At 56.8% G+C, this 24,940-nt stretch overlaps 1 protein-coding gene across 5 annotated transcripts; it reads right to left on the reverse strand.

The window, feature by feature from the left end:
* Positions 1-3,689: 3,689 nt before the first annotated feature.
* On the reverse strand, positions 3,690-24,733 carry RNF157 (ring finger protein 157). Of its 5 annotated transcripts, none has more exons than XM_071573808.1 (19): positions 24,505-24,733; positions 19,174-19,292; positions 15,799-15,887; positions 15,183-15,329; positions 14,599-14,716; positions 14,424-14,490; positions 14,236-14,279; positions 13,809-13,856; positions 13,521-13,592; positions 12,824-12,983; positions 12,377-12,507; positions 11,913-12,151; positions 11,715-11,823; positions 11,405-11,516; positions 10,783-10,979; positions 10,572-10,637; positions 10,191-10,239; positions 8,620-8,730; positions 3,690-3,911 (listed from the first exon to the last, which is right to left on the reverse strand). In XM_071573808.1, the coding sequence occupies exons 1-19, from the start codon at positions 24,590-24,592 to the stop codon at positions 3,805-3,807; spliced, it is 2,073 nt and encodes a 690-aa protein (XP_071429909.1). In that variant the 5' UTR covers positions 24,593-24,733; the 3' UTR covers positions 3,690-3,804. The 5 variants fall into 5 exon arrangements, with proteins under 5 accessions (XP_071429909.1, XP_071429907.1, XP_071429906.1 ...); XM_071573806.1 differs by having other exon boundaries at positions 12,395-12,507; positions 15,799-15,860; positions 24,505-24,730; XM_071573805.1 differs by having other exon boundaries at positions 15,799-15,860; positions 24,505-24,730.
* Between the last annotated feature and the right edge of the window lie 207 nt (positions 24,734-24,940).

Genomic DNA, 24,940 nt, shown 5'->3' on the forward strand with positions numbered 1-24,940 from the left:
GGGCCGGGCCGTGCCCGCCGAGCCGCCGTGAGCCGCGGCCGCCCCGGCGCGGGGTTAAGTAGCGGCTCCGAGAGGCTTCGCGCGTTGCCACGGCGACGCCCCGCCCCGTAAACAACCTCCGACCACGCCATTGGCCCGCGCGTTGCCATGGGGACGGGGCGGGAACAGGGGCGTGGTACTCAGGGATGCTGCAGGACCCCCCACGGCCGCGGCCAAGCCCAGCCGGGGCGGCCCCAGCGAGGGGAGGAGGCTGCGGGGTGACCTTATTGCGGGTTCGCAGTACCTGAGGGGAGCCAAGAGGAAGTGGAGAGGGGCTTTTTGCAAGGGCATGTAGTGGTAGGACAAGGGGGAATTACTTCAAGCTGAAAGGGAGTAGGTTTAGGTTAATAGTGAGAAATTTTCTACTGTGAGGGTGTTGGAACAGTTTCCTCAGGGAAGTTGTGGCTGCCCCATCCCTGGAAGTGTTCAAGGCCAGGTTGGATGGTGCTTGGAGCAACTCGGTCTAGTGGAGGGTGTCCCTGCCCATGGCAGAGTGTGGGGCTGGATGATCCTTAAGGTCCTTTCCAACCCAAACCATTCTGTGATTCTATGAAAACCTGTGTCCTGTCCCACAAAGGGCAACCCTAGCCCTTTTCCTCCTGCCTGTGTTCCCATCCTGCTTCTGGTTCCCAATGCATCCACAGTGACCAGGCCAAGCTGCAGGGGGGCTGGCAGACCCCAAAAGTAAAGGATGGAGTCTCCATTTGTTTAATTCAAAAAATTACAACCATAGGCTTCTGTAAGGAAACCCTACCTACCCTCCTTGTCATCCCAAGGACTTTAACAGACATCAGGTAAGGACCTCTTTGCAGGATCTGACCATCTGCAAGCTGTCCCTGCAGCTTGTTTGGTCAGAGGTTGGACTTGATGGTCTCAGAGGTCTTTTCCAACTTGACTGATTCTGATTTTGATTTTGGTTCTGATTCAGCTGCAAGGTGCTTGCCTCCCAGCACAAGTTTTCTTCCCCAGCACTGGAGGGATGTCTATTGCATGAGCTTCCAGCTCCAAGAGAAGTTCCCTCTGGGTGCCTTTATCTGTCCCAGCAGTGCCAGGGGTCACCAGGGGCCACCCACACCAGGAAGATGCCTCTACCCCAGGTCAGACTCTTCCTGCAGAGGCTTTTTTTCATTAGCCCCTTCTCCACCCTGGCAGGGCTCAGAGGAGGCAGGATTTAGGGTGATTGGGAATGCAGTTTTGAAGGGACCTTTGGAAGTGTTTTTGGACATTTGAAGCAGCTGTGCTGGTATGGGGGAGGTTCCTGGGTGACATGTGGGTGAACACTTCCAGCCAAAAAGGGTTTCCACCCACCAAGCCCTCCAAACCATGACTGCCCTCACTCTGCAACCACAAAATAACTCTGAACACTTTGTCGACTTAAGATACCCTTTATTAAACATACTCTTAGAATCCAAAACATGCTCAAAGCAAAGTTGTAAGCAGCAATCTAGTTTCCTTCCTTAAATCCCTGACTGGTGGATCACTGGAACAAGGGGCTGTTACCTTTCACCCCACTCCTGCCTGTCCCCCTTGTCCCTTCTGGGTGGCCGAGGACTGAACCGGTGTCACCCATGCCCAAATCCCGTCTCTCCTGTGCCACCCAGAGGATGAATTCTTTGCTCACAGCCAGACAGCAGCACTGTGCTCAGACACAGCATCCTCCTGGCTCCTCTCCATTGCCATGGGCTCGATGCCAGCCACAGTTGCTCCGAGTGAGAGGCAGTGCCCACCCACACTGAGGGGCAGTGCCCACCCACAGCCACGCGGGTCTGCAGCCACCTCAGTGAGCCTGTTTGGCCACTCCTGCAGCACTGGGGACACACAGCTTGGAGCCAGAAGACACTCCCAGGACCTGCTTGTTCTGCCCCGACCTGCTGTCAGCCACAAGCACCATCACAGCCCTGTGCCAGGGTGCCAACCCAGCTCTCCTTGTCCCCTCTGAAACTATGAGGAAGGCTGGGCTTTGGTAGACAAACCAATCCTGGAACATCAGCCTGATTTTCCCACCCCTGCTGGAAGGTTAGGGAAGAGCTGGCCTCCCTGGTTTTCTCAGCTCAGCATGATGGTGAACTTCCAAAGCCTCAGTGCAGTGCTGGAGGCTCCTTGGGGCTGGGACACCCAAACCTGTGTCTCCCCAGGGAGATGCAGCCTGTCCTCAAATGGGGCACAAGGCTTGTCTGCACCACTCCAGCCCTCCCTGCTGTTTGCAGCTGTCATCCTACATCCCACGGGATGGCATTTTGGAGATGTCACTTTACATCAATACCCAGCCCTGGGTTCCCAGGATGGAATCTGGGAGCTGTTGAGCTTCCATGAGATGTGACGGTGCCAGCCCAGAGGATGGAGCAGCAGGATGGCTGACCCCAAACGCACCTCTGCCAGGACCCACACTAGGGCCATGGAGCAGTTACCATGCCCCTGGCTGTGAGTCAGGCAGAGAAAATACCTCCCAGCCCCCAGAAGGGCTTCTTTACCTTTAGGAACTGTAGCCATCAGCACAGCCTGTGGTCTGATGTGGGGATTGGCAGTGGGGACCTGCTTCCTGCACACACCCCACAGGGACATTGCTTTCACTGGATGAACATCTCTGCCCTAAGGTGGCTCTGAAATGCAGCTTCCTCCTGAAAGAGGAGGTGGTCTTTGCTATCCCACCTGCACAACAAAACAAGTGGAGAAAAGGGAGGCTCAGCCTCCCACCTTGGGCTGCCCCAAACAGATCCAGCTCGGTAGATTGGGATGCTGGGTCAGGTGCTTCTCAGAGTAGCTTCTGACTGTCCCTGGTGCTCTCTGAAGTGAAGCCTGGCCTGTGCCAACAGCCCCATCAGGTCCCTGAGGTCTGTGGCTTCATCCCTACCCCTTTGCCATCCCTGTGTGTCTGTCTCCTAGAGCAAAACCCATTTATTCTGTCAGCCCAACACTGGCCAGAGGGATAGGGATGGAGGGGTGGGGGAGCAGCTCCCACACCCTCATCCACCCCCTGCTACAAAGTGCAGTGGGGAGGGCAGGATGGTGGGACAGGGGTGACACTTTTGGCACTTGTTCCAGAGGGCGCAGCCCCGAGCCCTGCGGTAGTAGCAGGGCGGAAGACAGTGAGGGTAAATTAACAGTGCCCCAGGGGCTGGTGACCATGTTGGGGGTAATACCAAGTCCCTTGCCCACCCCTGCCACCCTGCTCCATCGCCTGGGAAAAAGCAACCTCACGGGCCAGGCCCTGGAGCCCACGTGCTGCTCAGGAGGAGAGCAGATGGAGAGGGAACTAGGGGGGCACCATCACTGCCAGTGCATTAACAGGGGCAACCCATGCCATGGGGACAGCCCATGCCCATGGCAGGGGCACGGGCCAGCAAACCTGGGGGGGTCCGGCCCCCCATGAAGGTCATCAGCTCATGCACTGAGGATGCCAAAGCCAACACTCAAGCCACACCCCTGAGCACCATCCTCCCATCATCCACCCCCATCCCAGGACCTCTTTCATGGGGTGGCCCTGTCCCATCTGCTCCACACCCTGAGGAGAGGAGCCTGGTGGTGTGAGATAGCAAGGGGCAGGAGGGGACCCCAGCCTGTCCCCATCAGGGCTGGAGAATGGGAAGGTGCTTTTGAGGGGCTCCAAACTGACATGGCTTTGGGCTCCCAAGGAAAATCGTCTTTTCTTTTGAAAGTCAGTCCTGATACAGCCAAGGGGGTGAGGGTGGTGACGCCCATGGTGCCTGGACACCAGGGTCCCTCTGGGTGGGCAGGGGGGTCTGTGCCCCCACTGAGGCTGAGCCCTCACACGGGCAGGGTGGCCACTGCCTGCTCCAGGTCTCTGGTGCCGGGGGGATGGCAGGGCTGGGGCTTCTGCTGCAGCCGCACGTTGTTGTTGGTGGCCTCTGGGCCTGGGGGGAGAAAACGAGGGGTTAGGGGCTCCCGAAACCCACCAGCACACTCAGCTTGTCTTTCCATGGGGGATGTGATGTAGTTCCCCAAGAGACAGCCATCTCCCCAGCCTCCCTTTGACTTTTGGCTGCAGCAAGGGCTGGTGAGTGCCTGCACTTACCTCTCCAGGCTGGGGGAGCCCCTTAGATCCCCAATTTCTTGGGAATGCCAAGGGCCAAACAGGGAAGCACAGTGCAACCGTGGCTGGGTTTGGATAACCCAAAGGAAGGGGGGCTGCCTCTGCCTGCTCTGCCCAGAGAGAGGGCACATGCAGATGCCCTGTGGGGCTGCAGAGTAGGCACAAAGGGATGTCACCGTGGCCTGGACAGGGAGGGGGGACTGACAGCAATGCCAGAACAAGGGGTGCCAACCCAGCGCCAACCCCCTGGGGTGATGGGGCACGAGGCAGGGGCAGGCTCTGGGGGTCTCATACCTATTCCTCAATGTTAATGGGACAGGAGTCCAGCACGGCGGCTGCGTGGCAGGAGAGACCAGAAGGCACATGGTGAAGGCAGGAGTGGCAGCGGCACGGGGACATGCACACGAGCGAGCAAATGGGGCACCGGGGTGGGGCCGGGGGTCTCACCGCCTGCAGACAGGTCTGGGATGGGGATGGGGAGCTGCCACCAGGCACGGTGTGAGGGGTCCCTCATGCATGGGACCTCCTGGGGTTTCGTGCCAAGAAGAACTGAGGGGTGTACATGCTTGTGGCACAGTCCCCACATGACTCCTCTCCGGCTGCACGCTCCCAGGTCAGGCAGCACCGTCCAGCTGGGACAGGGGGATGGCAGAGGTTGGCAACTGCCTGCCTGTGGCTTGTGTCCCACCACCAAACCCATCAGGGGCTTTGTGGTGCCCTTAGGAAGGGGTGTGCCCCTAAAGCAGGGTGGCTGCACCCACCAGCGACGTTAAGCCCTGTGCCTAGGGCAGCTCTGAGCCAGAGGGACTGTGTGAGGGCATGCCAAGGCCAAGGACTGAGGCTTTCCCAGAGAGGGAGCAACAAAATCCTGCTGCCTGCTGATTTATGGATGGTGACAGCTGCCATTTCAACTGCCTTTTCATGGCGAGCTCAGGCTGGAGAGCGAGGCATGTTAAGTCTGCAGATCCCAGAGGGAATGGATAATTAAACAGGACCACATGTACATGCACACCAAAATCCCATTAAGTGCTTGGTATTGCCTAAGTCACTGCAGAGCTCCAGTGCAGAGACCCAGCTCAGCTCAGTGCACCCTTGGGAGGCTGCTGAGCAGGGCTGGGGCAGCAGGACAGGGTCTGGCCCTGTAGCAGGCTATCAGTCCCATGCCCACCCACCTTGCCTCCCCTTGGGCTGGAGAAGGGGGTCTCTCCTTCTGTCAGCAGCCTGGGCAGACCAGATCCCAAATCCCATCACAGTGAAACCCAACTGGCTCACCCAGCCCACTGCAGGATCACTCAGGGCATCTGTGGCTTTAAAGCAGCAAAAGCCCTCGGGGGATTTCAGGTCTTCTGCAGCAGCCTCCCAGCCCTCCCATCTTTTGTCCCAGTCTTTTCAGCAGGAGCCTTCCTTCAGTTTTTCTTTCCAAAGTTGTTTTTGTCACCCTGCCCCCTGCGTGGCCACAGCCAAAGGATGCTCCGAGTCCTGGGGACAGCCCCTGTAACTCACTAAACACCCCGTGGCTCTGCAGGATCCTCTCAGGGACATAGATTTGTATGTTTTAGTTAAACCTTGTGTCCTAAAATCCCTGGGATGTGGTATTTCGCCCCTTTCCAAAGCCCTTTCCCACCAGATTGGAATCTGCAGAGATTTCACAACAGCTTTGAGGAACCACATCTCATGCCTTTGTCCATTACAGAGAAGGCAAAAACACAATTATCAAATCACATAATTCCACTGACTTGGAGACTGTACTAGATGTGGATTGTTGAACAGCACAGATCTCAAGAGCTGGTGTTTAACTGTCTTCAAAGGTCCCCTACAATGAGTGGGGTTGTCATGCACTGGGTAAAAGTCCTTAGAAATGTTATGAAACCCACAAACCCACAAAATATGGAACACCCCCAGTCAGTCTAAAGGCCTGTTGAAAGATACAGAACTAGTCTCCTCTCCTTATGATATAGAATCTGTTCCTTAGAGGGCTTATGAGTGCCCAGCATACCCAACTGCCCCCAACACCACTTCAAAACCAATAAAATTGATCCTGAATGTTTCACAGGTCAGATCATATGAGGTCAGACTGGTTGGACAATGACAAACACTGTTTAATCCTGGTCCTTAAAGAGAGTGGAAACGTCCATGCAGACCAATGTTTCTACTATCAGACCAAAATGTTCACCTTTTACAGGTACCTCCTCTACTGGATGGTTTTCCTGCTAAACCAGAGGCCATCACCTTGCACATCTAACCGGTATATTGGGAAGTGGAATAGGTATATTGAACAATATTTATCTGGAAACTCTGGCTAATAAACTGGGTACAACCATTAATGATTTGAGTACTGTAGAGCAAACCTTGAGGTCTTCCTTATCCCCTCTTTGAAACACACAATGGTCAGATTCAACTACCTTTTCTGTCTCAGAAAAATATCAAAATGCTAATGACCAACTGGCTGATGCTCTGGGAATGGCTCAAAGCAAAGTGCCTTCAGCACTGAGCTATGTGTATTTCTAAGAACCCCTTGTGACAATTTAACAGTGGATGACACAAAGATACAGCTTTATAACCACTGGAATGTATGGATTTCTAACTTTACCTATAGAGCAGGATGAGAGTTAACTATTCTCTACCAAAAACTGTGTACCAGAGCATATGTGGTGGCAACATCATGTTACATGACACTTTCCCTTCAATCACTATTGGAATGGACATTACCCTGGCTAAAAACTAGTGGAAGATCCTGCTCTACACAAACTGGTACAACATCTGAAAAAGGAAAGTCAGAAAACATTAATCACTGTCCATCATGATGTGGAAAAAATACATCATGTCCTACAGTGAGTGTAAAGGGATGAAGAACACCACTGGTGTTCTCCTCATTGGCCCCCCTGCCATCCTCAGGGGACCACAGGCAGCCCCAAAGCTCCCACTCTGCACCTCCTCTGCCCCTGGTCCTGGCATGAGTGGCAATTCCCTGCTTTTTCCTGGAAATGCCAAGGTTGGATTGCTCCTCATGCTGGCAGCAGGGCAGCTCTGTGCCAAGGGCTCCAAGCAGCACAGCCACTGGACACATGGACAGGTGTGGTGGCCAAAGGATGGAGAGTCCATCCTTGGCTGGGCTCAGCCCAGGGGCCAGATCCTGCACCCCAGGGGACACAGCCAGAGCACTCCTCACAGCACAGCAAGAATCTGACCCTGGGCTGGAGCCATTTGGGCTGCAAAGATCCCCCTTCCTCATCATCCCTCTGGCACAACCAAGGGGGATGCAGTCAAGGATGGCTTTGGCTGGTGCCACAGCCAAGGGATGCTTTGCCAGGCTCCCCCAGCAAGGCAGAGCTGCTGATGGGACCCCTCCCAGCTCCCTCCCCAGGCCCCCCAGGCTGGCAGGGCTCAGCCAGCTGCTGCTGGAGGGTGATGGAGGGGACACAGGACTTTTGTGGCAGGAGCTTGTTCCTCCCCAAGAGCCTCAGATGTGCTTCTCCAGCACAGAAACTATGAGGAACAGGCAAGGCAGCAGGAGAGGAGGCTTTCCCATAGGAGCAGGGGGGAAGAAACCTTTCCCTGCAATGAGTTTCACCCACCCTCTTGGCTCTCCAGCACCTGGTATGGGTCTGGGACCTGCCACAAAATTAGCCAACGGGGCAAGGCAGGGGCAGAGTTGCTTTCAACTTGTGCACAAATGTACTGATGGAGACCCCTGAGAGGGGTCTTGGCTTTTTGCTTCGCTTCCCTACACACAGGCTGAGGAAGCAGAGCCTGCAGTGCTGGGCAGGGTGCCCAGCCCACTGCCCCCCTTGGCCCATGCAGGGACCAGGGGTCACCAATACATTTGTCACCTTTGTGCAGCTCTGGGCAGGGAGGGGACACAAGCATGGGTGGAGAAAACCGTGTTGGCACAGAGCGAACATGAACTTTTACACAGACAGAGGAGCCTGGGGGAAAGAAAAAAGAGAAAAAAGGGATGGAAAGAGGGCAGGAGGAAACAGAAATAAGAAGGAGGGTTGGAGAGAAAGCATGAAGAAATGGGAAAGAAGGATGAATGTGGAGCTCTGTAGGAAGATGACCCAACCTGACATGCCTCCCTGGCCTTGGAGGAAGAGGAGGACAAGGCAGGCAGCTCTTGCTGTAAAGCTGGACTAGCTGTGAATCACATCCCAATGCCAATACTGCTGGACCCACCACAAGCCTGGATCAGGCTACAGTTGTGTCACCTTCCCAGGTGCCCCTGGGAGTGCCAGCAGCCCCCTGGCCAAGGGACAGACAACCTCAAAAAAGCAGGTCTGCAGCCTCCTGGGGACATCTCAGTGGGGACAGGCCACCCTGACCTATAGCTGGTGATGTGCCTGGTGCTCAGCCTTGCAGCAACACAGGTGGTGGGGTGCACTGAGGACAACCTGGTGGGGATGGTCGTGGCTGGGATGGTGGGAATGATGGTGATGGGAGAGGAAGGATGGACGCAAAGGGCTGGGGGGATGCAGGGAAGAGTGGAACTGTCCCCCCCACCCCAAGTTCATGTTCAGCAGACGGCCACTCACCAGGTAAGCAGGCCTCAGAGCACAGTTTATTGTCCAGCGCTTTCACGTGTGCGATGCCCATGTCATTGTTATTGTCACACCTCAGACCGAGGAAAGCGCCTGTCCTCGGGCCTGGAAGGGAGTTAAGGCAGTTAACGGCGCTGGGGCTCAACGCTGCCTTTTTAGCACTGGGGGGTGGGATTTCTGGGGCTTCTCCTCTCCCCTCCCCAGCCTCTTTCAATACAAAAATCAGTAGAAAAAATGCATCTAGGTGGGAGCAGGTGAAGAGTGGACAATAACGCCTGGGCACAGCCCGAGCTGCTCCTTTCCTCGCACTGGCCGCATCGGAGCGCAGCGAACAGCGATTATGCGGCAAGGGCACACGCATGAACCTGCCCAGGGTTCAGCCAAACCTTCCCCCCAGCACAGCTGGGTGGCCCCTGGTCAGTATAGCCAGGCTATGGTGGCATCCATCACCTCCTGCCAGAGCCTCTCCAGCACCACTGGCACATTGAGAGGCGTGTGGATGCCAGGAGGAGGCAGCAGCTGGATGCGTGGGGCAAAAGAAGCCATAGCCAAGCTTGTGCAGGGAGATGGAGGCTTTTGGGGCTGAGGGAGGTAACTCTGCTTTTCAGCATCACCTGTATGAGAGATCAGCTCCAGGTTCTTGCCTGCATCCATCAGATGCAGGCGACTGAACCTCAGGAGGGATGTTCCCAAATAAGCCCCACTGAGAACTGGCGCAGGACCGTGTCCTAAGGAGAAAGGCCATCCTGCTCCTGGAGTTGTTGGGATGCCTGTGGGTATCCACCACTGCCCCTCATTGTCCCTACTTGCCATATTTGAGTCTCCCCATCAGCAAGAGCCTCTCTGCAGGGCAGAGGCCACATTTTGGGGATGGGTGTTCCTGCTTTCCAGCTTGGCTCAGTGTCAGGGTTGGAGAGGGAAACAGTTCTGGCATACTTTTGCTAACAAGAAACTTGCAAGTGTGGGAGGCCTCCCTTTTGCCCAAAAGCAATCCTGGGTGGTTGGTGGCCAATGGCACCTCTTTCCTGGGCTACTTGAGCTCAAGGGAGGAGATGAGAAGAGCCCATGAGGTGCATGTGTTGACTTGTGAAAGCCCATTGAGGGCAGGCCAAAAAAAAGTAAGGAAAGCATCCCAAAGGGAACAGCTTTGCAGCCCCTTCCTATGGGAATCAGCCCAAACATTGATCCCTACAGGGGAGACTCAGAAATGCAAGGAAAACCTTGGCTAGGGGCAAAACACAGAGAAGCCTCTTTCCCACTTGGCTCGTTGGAAAACCCACTGGATCCTGCACACCAACCATCGCCTGCTCCATATCTGCTCTGAGCTCACTGGGCCCCCATGGACAGCTGTGTCCCCCACCCACTGGTGCTCAACCCACCCGTGGGTGGCCCCACTGTGACTGATGTATCCCTGGCTCTGGTGCCCACAGAGTCACTCAGGGCTGTCCCTGATATCAGCTGGCAGGGAGGGGAGCTGGGGACAGCACAGCACCCGCCACTGGTGGCTGCCCACCGGTGACAGCAACTTCAACATGAGGGGACAACAACGACCCAGGGCCTTTTACCATCTTCCTGTGTGGGAGAGGCGTCCTCATCCTCCAGCATGTCGTTGCCCTGTGGCACAGGCGAGAGGCAGCATTAGCCAGGGGCTGTGAGGGGGCTATTCCCAGGTCCCTTTGGGAGAATGCCCCTGACCCTGGGCATTCCATGGACTAGGAGGATGATCACAGGTACAGGGCAGCCCCACTGCCCCATCCATCCCCAGGGCAGCCCACGGTGACAGGGATGTGTGGGCAGCACCTTCCCCAGCCCAGCCCCAGGGGAATGTGGTGCCAGCTGCCCAGCTTCCCCCTCCATGGGCACCTAGAGACAGATGCAACTGGGATGTCCCCACCACAGTGGGTGTAACCACAGCTCCCAGTCCCTCATGGGGTGGTTACGGTTACCTCGGCATCGCGCTCCTCAGCAGAGATGCTGACAAAGTTTATATCTGGGGACTCCACAGGCGTTGACTGCGGGAAGAAGGTGGGAAAGATGGAAGGAAAACCAAACAAAAAAAAGTCTGGTGCCAGCAGGTTTGGAAGAGAAGTTCCATCCCATGGGGAAGCTCTCCAGCTTGGAGGCAATGGGCACCACCAACAACCCTCCAGCCCTTACCTCTCCATCAGAGGCTGTGGCGCTTGCAGCCGCAGGTGAGGGGAGCGTGTCCCCTTCCTCCTCCTCCTCCTCTTCCGTGCCAGGAGCGACGTAGGAGCCAGACATGGAGGATACGGTGTCAGTGCTGAGCTGGGAGTGCTGGCTCTGGGAGGAGGCCATGGACATGACGGACTGAGCCAGGCTGCTGCTGACGGGCTCTGGGGGAGAGCAGGGACTGAGCGGGGCCACTGGACCGTCCAGCCCATCAGTGCAAATACAGCACAGCACCCTCTAATTAAAGAGGCAGCTAATGAGGAGGAGTGGGGCATAAAGAAAGGACTGGCTGCATGCCACAGAGACATGATAGGTGCAAAGCTGCCAGCAGTGGGTTGTGGGGCTCACAGTCCCCCATTTCTGTGTCTATAAATGACAAAGCAGATGCAGTTGGTGCCCCTCTGATCCCCATCTCCAGGTCTATGGGTGGCAAAACAGACGTGACACCCTGGGGCTCCAAGCAATGTCCATGGCAGAGTGGGAAGAGGTCATGGCAACACACTCTGCATCCCCCTGCAGTAGGATGGCCCCCAGACCACGATGCCACTCTCCTGCCTTGCCAGCACCTGTGAGCCCCACTGTGCTGTACCTTCTGGGGATGAGATGGTGGAGGAGAGGGGTGTCCCAGTGCATGAGGACTGGTCAATTGCTCCTGATGATGACAGGGTGAAGTTTTCGCTCTCCGGCGTCGCGCCACACTCCTGCAAGAGGAGTCCATGGGGAGAATGTGATGGGGGATATGCAGCATGGATGGACTGCATCACCCAGACATCCTTATGGATGGAGGCAGAGCCAGGAGGGGCAAATCCCAGCCAGCCCCTCTGCTCCCAAGCCTCCCCCAAACTTGCTGTCCTCCCAGTGCCTTGGCTTATCACCAACACATTTGGGAGAGCGCTCACCTCCTCGCACCGGGCTGGGGATCTCCTCCTGGAGACCCTTGGCTCTGACTCAGTGCATGACTTCTCATCCTCCTCTTCAGGCAGGATGGAGGAGTTCTGTGAGATTGACCTGCCCAGAGAGAGCAGAGCAGAGGGCTTCACCCCTGCCCACAGACACTCTGAGCCCGCCCAGACCTCTGTGCCCACCCTGGTACTCACTTGGAGATGCTCTTCTTCAGCTTGAGCCCTGGGGGGCCACAGTCAGGGAGGCGCTGAAGGGGCGAGAGGGCCCTCAGGGCAGGCAGGGGGCCCTCACTGCCATAGGAGGGGAGGGTCCCCATGCCTGGGGGGTCCCCAAGGGCACGCAGTGGCAAAGGAGCTGGCGAGGGCGTCAGTGGCCCGTTGAGGGCCTCCAGCAGTGACACCACCTCGTAGCCTGGAGGGATGTTCTCTGAGGACTGGGGAGAAAATAGATAGGGTGAGGATCCTCCCTGGGCCAGTTTGCTGCATTCCCTTACTCCCAGTGGGATCAAGATGTCCCAGCAAGGAGCTAAAACCCAGAAAACAGACACCCAGCCAAAAGCCCATGTTTTTTTGCAATACCAACCCTGCATTTTGATCAATTTGCGTTAAATAAATAAGCCTTTTCCCTGGGAAGCACTTGGATCCCCAAACAACCTTACCCTGATCTCAGCACTGACCGAGTGCTCCTCAGAGTCGGAGGTCTGCGAGGCGATGATGGGGTTGAAGCTGGTGGGTGAGAGGGGACCCAGCTTTTTCCTCATGGCTCGGATTTGCAGCAGGGCTCGGAAAGCTGTGGCAGCAGGGGAGAAGGGTGGGGTGAAAACCAGGTGCTGAGAGGAGACCCCTGAAAAATATGTCACCCCATTTCCCAGGAGGGGCAACTCCACACTGCACAGCGTCACCACACATGGGGCTGGAGGGACTGCAGAATGAAAGATGGGAGATGCCAGCCCATTCCCAGAGACTCCAGCCTGCTCCCACAGACATCAGCCCATCTCCAGAGATCCCAGCCTGCTCCCAGAGACCCCAGCCCGCTCCCACAGACCCCAGCCCACTCCCACAGACCCCAGCCACCCCACCCAAGGCAGCAGCCCCCCGGCCCTTACGCAGCCTGCAGATGGGGCAGTTGTTGGCCTGGTAGCGCAGGGTGTCGGCGCAGGTGTTGCAGAGGCAGAGGTGCCGGCAGGGCAGGATGAGGGTGTCACGGACATCCGAGAGGCAGACCACACACTCAGCACTGTTGTCACTCACCTCGTCCTCAGCCACCTGCCCCAAGAGAAGGATAGGAACCACTCAGCCTCAGGGTCCCCAGCACACATGGCATTAAGTGCTCCAAAATACTGACTGGGTGCTCTGAGTACTTGCTGTGAGGTCCTGCCTGCATCCATGGGCTGCCAGCTTTTGAGATACACCCCAGGACCTTATTCCTCCCCTCCTGGGGGCTGAGACATGGGGCCAGAGGCAACCGGAACCCCACAGGGTGATTCAACCTTCACCCCAACTTTTACACATGTAAAGCAGAGCGTGAGGCACATCCCATGTCTTGAGCCCCACACTCCCTGTCTAAGCCACCAGGATCTGGCTGTCACCCTCCCAAAGGACAGCAAAGGATGAGGAGAAAAGCTCAATTCTTCAGCTTTCTGCCTCCACCAACTTCAATGCCAAGACAAAGTGGCCCCAAACACCAGCAGCTTCATGCTGTGCTGCTGAGCATGCTTTAGTGGCCAGACCTGTGCTAGGGGAAGGGAAGAGGGGATGAGGGAAGACCCACAGGATGCAGGCTGGGGTCTTGCCAGGACATACCTTGGAATCCTGCGTGTTGTACTTGTTCTCGATGCCGTAGATCTCCTGCAGGAGGTAGCTCACACCATCCACCTGAAACCCCATGGGAAGAGTGAGGAGCAGAGACATGCATCGATTGTCTGCATCAACACACTCAAAATTGCATTCAAAAAGCTCCGCAGGAGGCAGGGGCAGGACAGGAGGAGGCTGCTGCCCATTCTGGGGTTTGGGGCTACCCAAAAGCCCCTCAACACCTCAGCAGAGGATGCAGGGCAGCTGCCACTGCTTCAAGGACACCCAGACACTCACCACTTGCTTCTGCTTGAGGGGCTTCACACAGAAGGTGCCGTCACTGTGCTAGAAGGAGGAGAGAGCACAGGGGTGGGCACTCATGGGCTGCTGTGCTGGAGCACCCACCCACCCCATGGCTGTCACTGCTCCCTCCCCACTCCCAACCAGTTCATTTGGCAGGAATTCTGGCTTTTCCTGACACCCCAGTACCAGTCAGCTGTGGGATGTCACATGCATTGCAAAGCTAGAGACTTGCTGGAGGGAGGAAGATGGAGTTGAGCCCAAGTATCTCAAAAGTGGGGGATAGCCCCAGAATTTGAGGAGCAGCCCTCAAACAGCCCCAGCCCAGCAGCACTGTCCTGAGCCCTGCAGAGATTCTCCAGGCTCTTGCATCTGAGGGGGTGAGAGGGAAGGAGGGGGAGCATGGCCCCAGTTCGGCATTTACCTTCTCGAAGGTGGCCAGCAGCACATGGCAGTGCCCGATGTGCTCTGCAAGACACAAAGGGACACACAGGGCTTAGGGGACAGGAAGAGCCACAGTGGCAGGGAGGAAAAGCAGGAGGGTCTGCCCAGTTGGCATCACAATGCCAGCAACTGGGAAAGCCCATCCCAGCAAGGAAACCCTCTCCTCACCCTCTCCTTCATCCACCACCGCCTGCACCACCATGGGATACACCTCCCGGTCCAGGTCAAAGCCCAGCTGAAGAGAGTCAGAAGGAGAGGAGTGGTGAGATGGAACAGTGAAAGAGGCTTCATCCCACCTCAAGCACCTCACCACGAAGAGGATGCCAGGGCTGGGGGGACTCACCTCCTCCTCGCTCCACTCAGAGGGGTCGATGGTGTGGGAGGGCACACAGAACTGCTGGCACACCCCTCGCTTGTAGTGCACCGTCTCTGACTGCAGGCTGTTGTCCCTGGGGATGTAGCTGTTCCATGGAGAGAGGATAGAGTCAGGGCACCACAGGTGTCCCCATGCTCCCCCCAGATCACAGGGATGCCAGGAAGATGGGAGAGAGTGGGGTCACTCCTCCCCTCTCAGATGCGTCTTGGGGCTGAGGTAAAAAGTCCTAAAAAAGGCTAAAATAATCCACAGGGCTAAAATAAACACAGGGCAGCCAACACAGCACAGGAGGAGATACAGATGCAACCCTGCATTCAATCTGGAGAGGACTGGGAGCAGGATGGGATGGGAAAGAAGGTGGCAGGGGCTGAAAGGGCACCTGGGGGAAACAAGGAGTCCCCCTCCATCCCCAGCAGCTGTCTCATGCCCTGGAGAGGAGAGATGCTCTAGCAGTGAGAGGCTCCAGGTCCATCAGCCAAGGGCACACACTGGGCTTGGGGGGACACAGGCCAGGTTAGAGGGGAACATGGGGAAGGCTGGTGGCTCCTCACCTAGCCACCCCATTGTGAAACTCCTCAGTTGCCTGGTAGTAGATGGTTATGGCCACACGGGCGTCTGTGTCGAAGGTGAACTCCACGTTGTAGTGCACCTTGGCTTTGCTGACTTCCTCCCCTGGGGTCTTCACCTCCTCTGAGCACCTGGGGAGCACAGAGGGTCCAGGAGACAGGCATCCCTCGGGAGCTCCCCTCAGTACTGATGGCCCCAAAAAGGGGCTGCTGCCCACCCTCAGGGGAAACTGAGACACACCAGGAGGGCCTGGCATGGCCAAGGTCAGGCCTGCACACTGGGAAGTGCTGCAGACAGATTTCAGCCATAATCCCGAATCTCACCGCCCTGCCGCAATCCCCAGCCTCCCTCCAGCAAAGCCTTTGGAAGGTGGGGGAGGAAGAAGCAAAGCACTTCAAAGGCAGCACTAAGCTCCTTTAATCCTGCGGCACTGCCTGTGCTGGCATGCAGGAACCGGGAGGGGAAGGGGACATTGGGAGAGAAAGGCTCATCCCTTCTATCTGCCAGTGCTGAGATGAGAGCAGTCCCAAGCACAGCATCCCCTGGGAGCATCCAACCAGACCCTCCCCTCCCCGGCGCTCACAGGGTGCCTGGACTCACTTGACGAGGCGCAGGGTGTCCTTGCGGATATTGATTAAGCTCCTGAGGGTCTTCACGGGTTCCTGAGGAGGTGGAGCAGCATAAGGGAACTAGGATGAGAGAGACACCGGTGAAGGCAGACGCACATGGGGGGGTGTAGTGGCTGGAGACCCACCAGTGACCCAGATCCAGCACCTTACAGAGGGAATCGGGGTGGGCAGGGGTGCTCCTGCTGGCACAGGCAGCAAGGTCACAAGGACATCCCTCTGCAAACAGCAAGCCCAAAATCCCCTGCAGGGACAATTTCACCGGGGAGGGGTGACACAGAGAGGGGCTGTTCCTTGTCCCTTCAGCTGGAGGGTAAGGAGGATGCAGGGCACAGGCTGGCAGCTGCTGATGGGAAAAAGACTGAATTGCAAGTGGCACGTGGGGATGCCCTACAGTGAGGCAGGTCCCCGTTCCCCAAGTCCCTGGTGCTCTCACATGGGAAACCCATCACCTAACATGTCTCCAAAATCATCATCACCTTCCCTGCCCCCAGAGCCCTGCAGAGCATGATGGATGACACTGGGGGACCTGTGCTGGGCTGAGGGACAGGATGGGACAGGCAGCTGGCAGAAACCAGCAGTACAGGCACAGCTCTGCCCCATCCCTCCTCCACCATCACAGCATTACAACATCCAACCATCCCATGGCTCCAGTCCCATTGAGGCCATCAAAAGCCAGCTTAAAGCCCAGGCTGGATGCAGCAAAGACTTTGGAAATGAATTCCCAGCACCATGGAGCTGCATCCCACTTCCCCCTCTCGTTCCCTCTGGGAGGGGAAAAGGGCAGCAGAATCATTAACCTGGTGTTAGCAAAGCTTTTAATGAATCACTAAACATGCACCTGCAGAATCAGGCACCTGCAGAGTCACCCATTGCAGCTGGAAGGCAGCAAGCAAGAAAGGGCCTCCAGGCTGGAGCTGAACCATGTCACAACATGTCACGCCATGTTGTGATACATCCCCTGCTATTCAATTAACAAAGTAATTAAAACTTGCTTGTTTGCACCTTTGCCCAGCCAAGCTGTACCCAAACCAGCCCTAGCAGGGAGAGCACCCATGGGTGCAAACCCCCTCCAGCTGCAGCACACAGGGGTGGGTGACACAGGAGGGAAGGGGCACTTGGGTCTCCTGGGTGTCCCTCACAGGGGCCATTGGGCTGGCCCGGATGGGGAAGTGCTACAGGCAAATTTTTTGCTGCAGAAACTGCTTTGGGCTTTTCCACACCCACGTGTGAACACCTCTTTTTTGGGGGTGGTTGGATATTTCTTTTTTTTTAACTGAATTTTGCAAGCCAGATTTGCACATCAGAAAGGGGCTGTTGAGAGGATTTTTGCATCTCCTCACTTCAAATCAAGCCGAAACACAGCAGAAAAAAATGGGTAACGGTTGTGGTGGAGAACACATCCACGTGTCTGTAGCAGCACTTGTTCCTGACCAGCTTCTGTTAAAGTGTAAAAAACACTCTCAAAAATCTTTCTTGGGGTTTTTCTACAAGCAGAGCCTGACAGGTTTGCGTGGGCAGGGAAACCCAGTGCCACGTTTCAGTGGTCCCTGGCTTCCCCTGTGCTCTCTGGGTGCCACCAGCAGCTCCTCCACTCCTCAGTCCCTGCATGGTGGCAGCTACTTAAACCTGCAACGCCCTTCCCAGCCCCTTTGGAACCTGTTTCCAGCTGGAAAATCCAGAGTATCATGTATCCATGGAGGGGAGAACTGCACAGCCTCCAGGTGCTCTGCACATCCCTGTGGCAGCAGCTCTGTTCGTAGCTCAAAGTGCTCTGCTCAGAGGGGACTTGGGACATAATTTTTCCAAGACTTCCTGGCCTCTGTTTCCCCAAGGAACCCAAAATAAATCTCCCACCAAAAATGCAGTGGGCATCTCCAATGTTGACACAGCAGTTGGAAGATAAAAGCATTGCAGCCAAAAACCATCAGGACAGGACTTGGAGGCGGCATCAGATGTCCAAGCATTGCCTGGAGACAGGCTTGGACCAGAACCAACACAGGTTCTCCCCAACCCCTCTCTGAGCCCCCAAACTTGGCCTGACCCAAAAGTCCAGCCCCAAAAGTGCCCTTGCTCCCCAGGGAGAGGGATCCTGGTCAGGGCCATCAGTAATTAAGCTGGAGCAATGCAATTTAGCTCGTGACGCTGTATTAATTCTCTCTGCTGTTTCCAAGCTGTTCCTTCACCTTTCCCGCTGCTCGGCTGTCGTGGTCACTGACTCTGGAACTGCTCACTGGGCAGTTTAGAGGCTTTTACTGCAATTAAGAGGATTTCTCAGCAGTCACTGCTGGAGAGAGACCCCAGGTGCTGAGTTCTCATTTTCCGGGAAAGCACAGAGGATGGAGAGAAAGGCTCTGCCTTTGCCCACCCAGCACTCACAGGATTTGGAAGTGCTCCTGCCCTTGGCTCTGCCAGGATCCCTGCTCTGGCACAGCCCAGGACTGGACATTTCCCTGCTGAAGGACTGCACCATGCTGCCAAAATGCTGCCAAAGCCAATTCCAAGGAGGAAACAGGAATTTGGCTGGCAGCAGCCTCACCAGCTCAATATGGAGCAGGCAGCCCTTGAGAGCTGGGCCAAGGCACCAGGCAAGCTTATCTTGACTCAACAGAAAAGCTTTAGTGCTTTTTAATTCCTCACCTTGGATTTCTTTTAATACTTGACCCCTCTCAACTGCTACGGCTGATACTGCTGAGCCACCTGGCTGAGATGGAGCCGGGGACATCACTCCCATGGCTGATCCCTGGGCTCATTTCCTCCCATCCCAAGGGCAGCAAGCTCAATAAACACCTCTAGGAATGTGGGTTGCAGGTTTCCCCATGCCCTGAGACGAATTGGAGCTGGTAGCACCCAGCACTGCAAACCCCATTGCTGCTGCCACAGCCCTTACCAAACCCTCCCCCTTTTTTAACTAGAGCTTGGGGAATACTTTCACCTTTTCCTGTCCAAGATACTCTGCCCTACACTATGACGGCACCACTCTGGCATGTTCCCCACCCCGTGCCCTCTGGGCTGGGGTATGGCTCCTGGCCAAGATTGGAAAAGCAAAAGGAAAAGCAGGTCTTGGAAAGGGAGTGAGAAAGAAGGAGCTGGATTAAACCAGCCCATTCCACCTCACCATCAGGTGTTAGTCCCCAGTGGAGGACAGGCTGTACCCAACCCTTGTATTAGACATCAGAGAATCCACTCAGGCCACCCCAAGTGTGCTTGGCTGGCTCTATCCTTGCAGGGGGACAGTCAGCAGCCTTATACCATGCACCCCATGACACACACAGCCACTGCCATTTTGGGAAGGGGTGTGCCTGTGCTCTAGATCCACCCCCAGCCCCGTGTCCCCTCTGGTACCCACCACCACGGGCCGGTTCCCCAGGAAGTTGAGGTCACTGTTCTCCCCAAAGAGATACCCCTCGGGGTGTGTGGAGTCGAACTTCTCGCCGCCCATGATGAAGTGGTTGGCAAAGTAGCTCCCTGGAATGAAAACACAGAGAGTGTCTGAGCAGAGGGGGAGGAGGGGCCTTCAGCCAAGCGATGGAGCAGCACAAAGCCACAGGATCGATGGCTCTGAGGTGACTTTGTCCCCAGGGTCACCTTGCTGGAAGCCTTTCAGGTTGAGCTCACATGCTGACAGCCCCCAGGCAGGCAGAGGCAAAGGGGGAGCTGGCCAAGAAGCAACACTCCTTGACTGTCCTGCATCCCCTCTTCTCCCTGCTTACATTAGCCACCACAGCCGAAATTCGGGCAGACAGAGCCAGGATGGGGAGAGGCAGGTGCAGGGGTCTAGTTCCATGGCAGCGCCAGACCCAGGGGCTCCTTCATCCCGTGGGATGTAACAGAAGCAGATTTGCACCCCAGAGCTTTGGCAGCTGCAGCACCTGCTTCCCTTTCCCTGCCCAGGGAATCCCTGTGAGCCCCAGCGTGGCCTGAGCCACCCAAGGTCACCCTGACCTTCAGCCATCCCTGCACTGGCAGGGGCAGCTGGATCCTGGTCTGTGAGGAGAAAGAGGAGATGGCTCTTGGGGTGGCAGAGCAGGAGAGCAGCTCCTTGCTAATCCTTGTCATAAATACCAGCTCATGCCCCGAGGAGGCAGGAGAGGCAGCGGCACAGCCTGACCTGACAGAGACCCAAGAACCCTGCAAATCCTAGAGGAGCCAGGCTGGCTCCCACATCCCCAGGGATGCTGCCAGGAAGGGGCAGCATGGACCAGGCACACAGCCCTCAAAACAGGCAGGGTTGATCCTGCCCAGAGCCCGGCAACACAGACCGCATGTGCCACCCAAGGCAGCACATCCACAGCCAGACACATGCCCAAATTTGCTGCAGATGCCATCAGGAAGGTGGGCAAAGCACAACTGAAACAAGTTCTGTCAATCTGCAGCTTTCCCTAGGAAGGGCTCACCAGCAGGAAGGAGGATTTTGGGAGGGCTGCAGACCCTCCAGGAGCTCAGCAACCCCCCTTGCAAAGTGCTCCACATTGCCCTGATGAACACCAGGCAATGACCAGTGTCCCTTCTTCCCTTGCAGGATAAAGCACAGAGGCAAAACACTGGAATGTTCCACCCCCAGGGCGGGTCAGGCACTTCTCCACTAGATGAGATTTTCCTCCCAGGCCAGACAAGAGACCACTTGTGCCTGCTCCTTGTCCATGAGATCTGGGCTGCATGGGGAAAGCACGTTGTGACACAGGATGCAGCTGAGCAAGAGAGTCAGGAACTGAGGCGAGAAAAGGGAAAGGGATGGTGGACAGGGATGGGGCAGCAGCAAGGGGTGAGCAGAAGCATCCTGGAGTCAGGAGAGGCAGTGGATGTAGGATGGACATGGCGTCCTGCATCCCAACAGTCACGGGGACAGGGTCTGGCTTACAAAAACCCCAAACCCAACTGCACAGATCCACACACAGCCTCCCTGGGGACACCCCAAAACTAAACCTTTGGGGTCCACAGACAAAGAAGCTCCAGCCTGGGCTGCAGCTCTGCTTGTGGGGACTGCAGCCAGAGGCTTCCAGCAGATGCATAGACTGTCCAGGGCTGGATCAGTCTTTAATACTGCATTTCAAAACCAAACCCAAACCCAAAGCCCAAGGGCAGGAGGAGCAGGGATCTGCCAGCAGGGCAGGAGGGATAAGTGGGGCCACACAGCTTCACCCCAAGGCCCTGTGGCACTGGGATGCCCAGATGCAGCGTGCCCACTGGCAAACGTTGACCATCAATTATTGATGCCTGCTGCTTTCAGGTCCCATTTTCCATGTACATAATTTATACGCAGCTCGCCTGGAAGGACTCGGCCACATGGAAAAAAAACTCCAAGAGCAAAGTGCCTTCGAAGCTGCCTGCAATGGCATGGCTGGGGGAGAATGGGGCCATCCAGAGCTTTTCCTGGCACTGACTTGGAGCAACAGAGGAGATGGTAAAAAAATAATATTTAAACCTGAGGAAAAGCTGCCCTAGCACCAGGAAAAAGCTGGGAAATGGAGCACAGGCTCTCTGCAATGGCTCCTGCTGTAGTTTGGTGGGTGCTGGGGGCTCCTGTAGGATGGGCAGAGTGGACAAGGACCACAATGCCACTGCCCAGTCTCCCTGCCAGGAACTGGGAGCATCCCTGGGTTCTGCAGGCTCCCAGCACAGCCCCAAGAGGCTTCAGCTCCCCCTTCACAGCCAACAGCACCAGCCCTGTGCTCCCTCCCAGGAAAGGTCCTCCAAAAGCCCTGCCATTAAACAAAAGCTTTGAGTCCTGACGGCCCTTCCAGGGAAGCCCCACCACGGGAAAACCCAGGGCATCACCAGGAGCATGTCGGTGACTCCATGGACACTGGCAGGTGGCAGAGGAGGGAAGCACCTTCCCTGAACAGCCACCTTATTATCAGCTAATTGTAAAGCCTTACCAAACACCTACTCCCAGGGAAGGAGAGCCCCTCAAGGACAGTCACAGCTTGGGAAGGGCTGCTGGAAAGGAGGAATAAACCCAAACTGCCTGAGGTTCCTGGCAAAAAATGTGTGCTCTGCACATCTGCCAGCACACAGGACACATCTGGCACCATCTGGCAGCCCCTTTTCCTCATGAGTGCCAGGGATGTCACCTTGTCCAAGCACCCAGAGAAAGGCAAGGATCCCATGGGAGCAGACCCCAGTGTGTGGTGTGCCCACAGCTCTGGCACACAGTGGCACATGTCCTGCCCTGTCCTCTGAGCCATCACTGCCTTGCTGGGGTCTTGCTCAGCTCTGGTACTACAACCTCTGGCTCTCCAGCATTACACTCACTCTCCAAAGCAGCTAAAACAGAAAAGCTCATTCCCAGCCCATCTGCACACTCCTGGTGAGGGAAGCACTGGGTTTGCACAGCCTGTGGTCAGCCCAGACAGGTGGCCACGGCACGGTGCTGGCACAGGGATACCCTGCGGCAGTGGGTGCCAGCACAGGGTGCTGTCATGGGCACAGCACTGCCTGGGCTGGTTGAAAGGCTCTGGGTGCCCCTGGGCAGCCCATTATTTAATTCAGTGCTCTAAAGCAGGCAAACAGGACCAGCAGCAGCTGGAGGTGATGCCAAACCCTGCCTGCAGCACTGCTGCGTCAGCCCTCGCCACCACCCCTCGGTTGTGCCCCCAGGACTAGGGGCGTCACTGCCAGCTTAACCCCTGTGCTCCTGTGCCCAGCCAGGGCCCTGCTCATCGTGCCACGTGTCCCAGGGGAGCTCAGTACCAACCTCAGCCAGGGACAGGGCTGCAAGATGAGGACCCCACAGCCATCCCATTGGCCAGACTCTATTAACAGTCCCCACTGGCTCTCACTCCCATCGCCTTTGCCACTCGCTGAAGTAAATCTGAGTTTTTGCTTAAAAATTCTGTCTTAATGAATCCCATTTACACCCTGCCTGGAGCAGATGGGACCCCCAGAATAGGGAGATGCTTAACTGGGACAAGACAGAGTTGGCCTATTCCCACGGGCTGCACTGGCCATCCCAAGTGAGCCACATCCACAGCGAGAGGGAAATGCCCCAGAGTCCCATGAGATCCCCTTCCAGCTCTGCGGCTTCCAAGGCCTGTGGCTGTTCCCAGCCGGCATTCGAGGCGTGAGAAGCTGCTGCCACGGAGGAATCGGCTCCGCAACTCCGCACGTCCTCCCTCTTCAGGCTGCCGGCAGCGCTGAAGGCAAATCCCACTCGGATTAAAGGCAAACCAGCCATAATCTCCCCCGGCCACCAGCCTGCCTTTGCCCCAGATGGCCATGTCACTTGGGCACCTCCTGCCCCTCTCCCCGAGAACTCTGGGCAGCATCAGAACCATCCCCCATCTCTACCCAAGCTCCATCAGTGGGATCAGCCCAGCTAAGCACACCCAGGAGCCCCAGTTTGTCCCTGGAAACTGGAGTTAAACTCCAGCCTGGTGACCTCTGCCAGCTGAGATGAGTTTGCAAGTGCTCAGGTGGGTGCACTTGCTCCCTTGGAACAGGGCACAGGACTTACACCCTCCAGCCTTTCGTACCCAGATATTTCAAGAGCCCCTAAATATGATGGGCTCACAAGGAAAAAACGCTCAAATAATGGAGCCACAGCTCCTGCAAAGAGCAAACCCATGGATGGGGTGGTTCAGCTTCACCTGGCATCAAGGTGACAGAGGTCTTGAAACAACAGAAAAGAGGGAGCTGGGGAAGCCCCACAGGAGGCCAGGCTGCCAGGGATCAGCCATCTCCAGCCAGCTGTGCAACCTATTTTAGGTTAAAATAAAAAAAAAAAAAAGGCAAGCACAGCTTTTCAGGACAAGCACAGCGTTTGTGTTGGCTGTAATTCTTCCTAAGGAAGTCTTTAGTTGTAATTAGCGAGCAATTTGTCACACTGCTAACGATCCAAGCATTTACCTTATCCTATTAACTACCAAAATAGTTGCCTATTAATAATATTCAGTGCCGCAAGGATCCTGTGGCAATCCCGACACACAGACTCACGGTGCTCCGGGGCATCATCCACTGATGCCGGTATTTTTGGGGCTCTGAAGCGCTGCCGGACCCCATCACCTCCCCCCACCGTGCCCCCCACACGACCCCCCAGGACACTTGCTCAGCCTGCCCCTTGCAGGGAAAAGTGAGGTATGGAGGGGAGGGACGGATTTTCCAAGGTCACGCACAAGGTTTGAGACAGGGCCAGATTCGGGAGCAGGAGATGCATCATCACTGAGCCTGGAGGCAGGGAGAGGAGCTGGGAAGACAGAGGCTGGGGTGCTGCCGTGGGGCAGAGCCCTGGGAAGGAGGGATCCCCTCCAATCCCTCCCATCCCAGCCTCCCTCATCCTCCCGGGAATTTAAACCCAGGATTTTTCCGAGGAGCCAGCATCGGAGCGACAGGCTATAAATATAAAAAGCGCCGTCGGAGCCCGGCGCCGCAGACCATGGGTAAAGAAATAATTACAATAATAATGTCATTAAAGTCGCATCGACTAGCCAAGTTTGGGAGCCGGGCTGGGCTGGCCAAGGGCCGCCCGGAGCGGGGTGACCCCATCCCTGCTCGCATCCAGAGTGTCCCGTACCAGACCCAGGTTTTTAGGGTGCCCGCCTCGTGCGTCAGGGTATGCTTTGGGGTGCGCAGGGACAGCCCTGCCCGGAGCAAGGTCGTGCCCGGTGCCCGCCCGGCTCGCTCCCCTCTCCCCCTCCCCATCGGCGGCACCGGGACGCGGGACCCCCTCCCGGGGGCTCACCGGATTTCGGGGGGTATCTGTAGACGGAATTAGCGGGGATATCCACTTCCTCCACCCCTGCGTTCTGCCGGCTGGTCAGAGCCCCCATGGCCGGGCCGGGGCTCAGCGGGCGGGGGGCGGCGGGGCGTCCTCCCGCCCGGGACCAGCACCGGGACCGGGACGGGGGCCAGGACCGGGGCTGGCGGCGACCCCCGCCCGCAGCATCCTCCGCTCCGCTCTGCGCCGCGCCCGGCACCGCCTCCGCGGGGCTGCGACACGCGGGGCGGGGCCGGGAGCCGCGACACGCCCCGGATCGGTCCGGATCGGCCGTGGGGATGAAGGGTCAGGACGCTGCTCCTGCCCCCTGGGTCACCCTGTGTGCCCCACCCGCCCAGCGGGGTCCCCGCCTCAGGTGACACTTACCTGTCCTTCGCGGTGGGACACGCGTGCCCCCAGT

This window comes from Pithys albifrons, chromosome 19, assembly GCF_047495875.1.
Source record: "Pithys albifrons albifrons isolate INPA30051 chromosome 19, PitAlb_v1, whole genome shotgun sequence".
NCBI classification, from domain to species: Eukaryota; Metazoa; Chordata; class Aves; order Passeriformes; family Thamnophilidae; genus Pithys; species Pithys albifrons.

Coding starts and splice junctions, on each gene's coding strand:
- RNF157 (XM_071573808.1), bottom strand. CDS start 24,592: ATGGGGGCTCTGACCAGCCGGCAGAACGCAGGGGTGGAGGAAGTGGAT. Junction 12,152..12,376: donor CGGTCAGTGCTGAGATCAGG/GTAAGGTTGTTT, acceptor TTTTCTCCCCAG/TCCTCAGAGAACATCCCTCC. Junction 3,912..8,619: donor CTCTGAGGCCTGCTTACCTG/GTGAGTGGCCGT, acceptor TTCTCCCCCCAG/GCCCAGAGGCCACCAACAAC.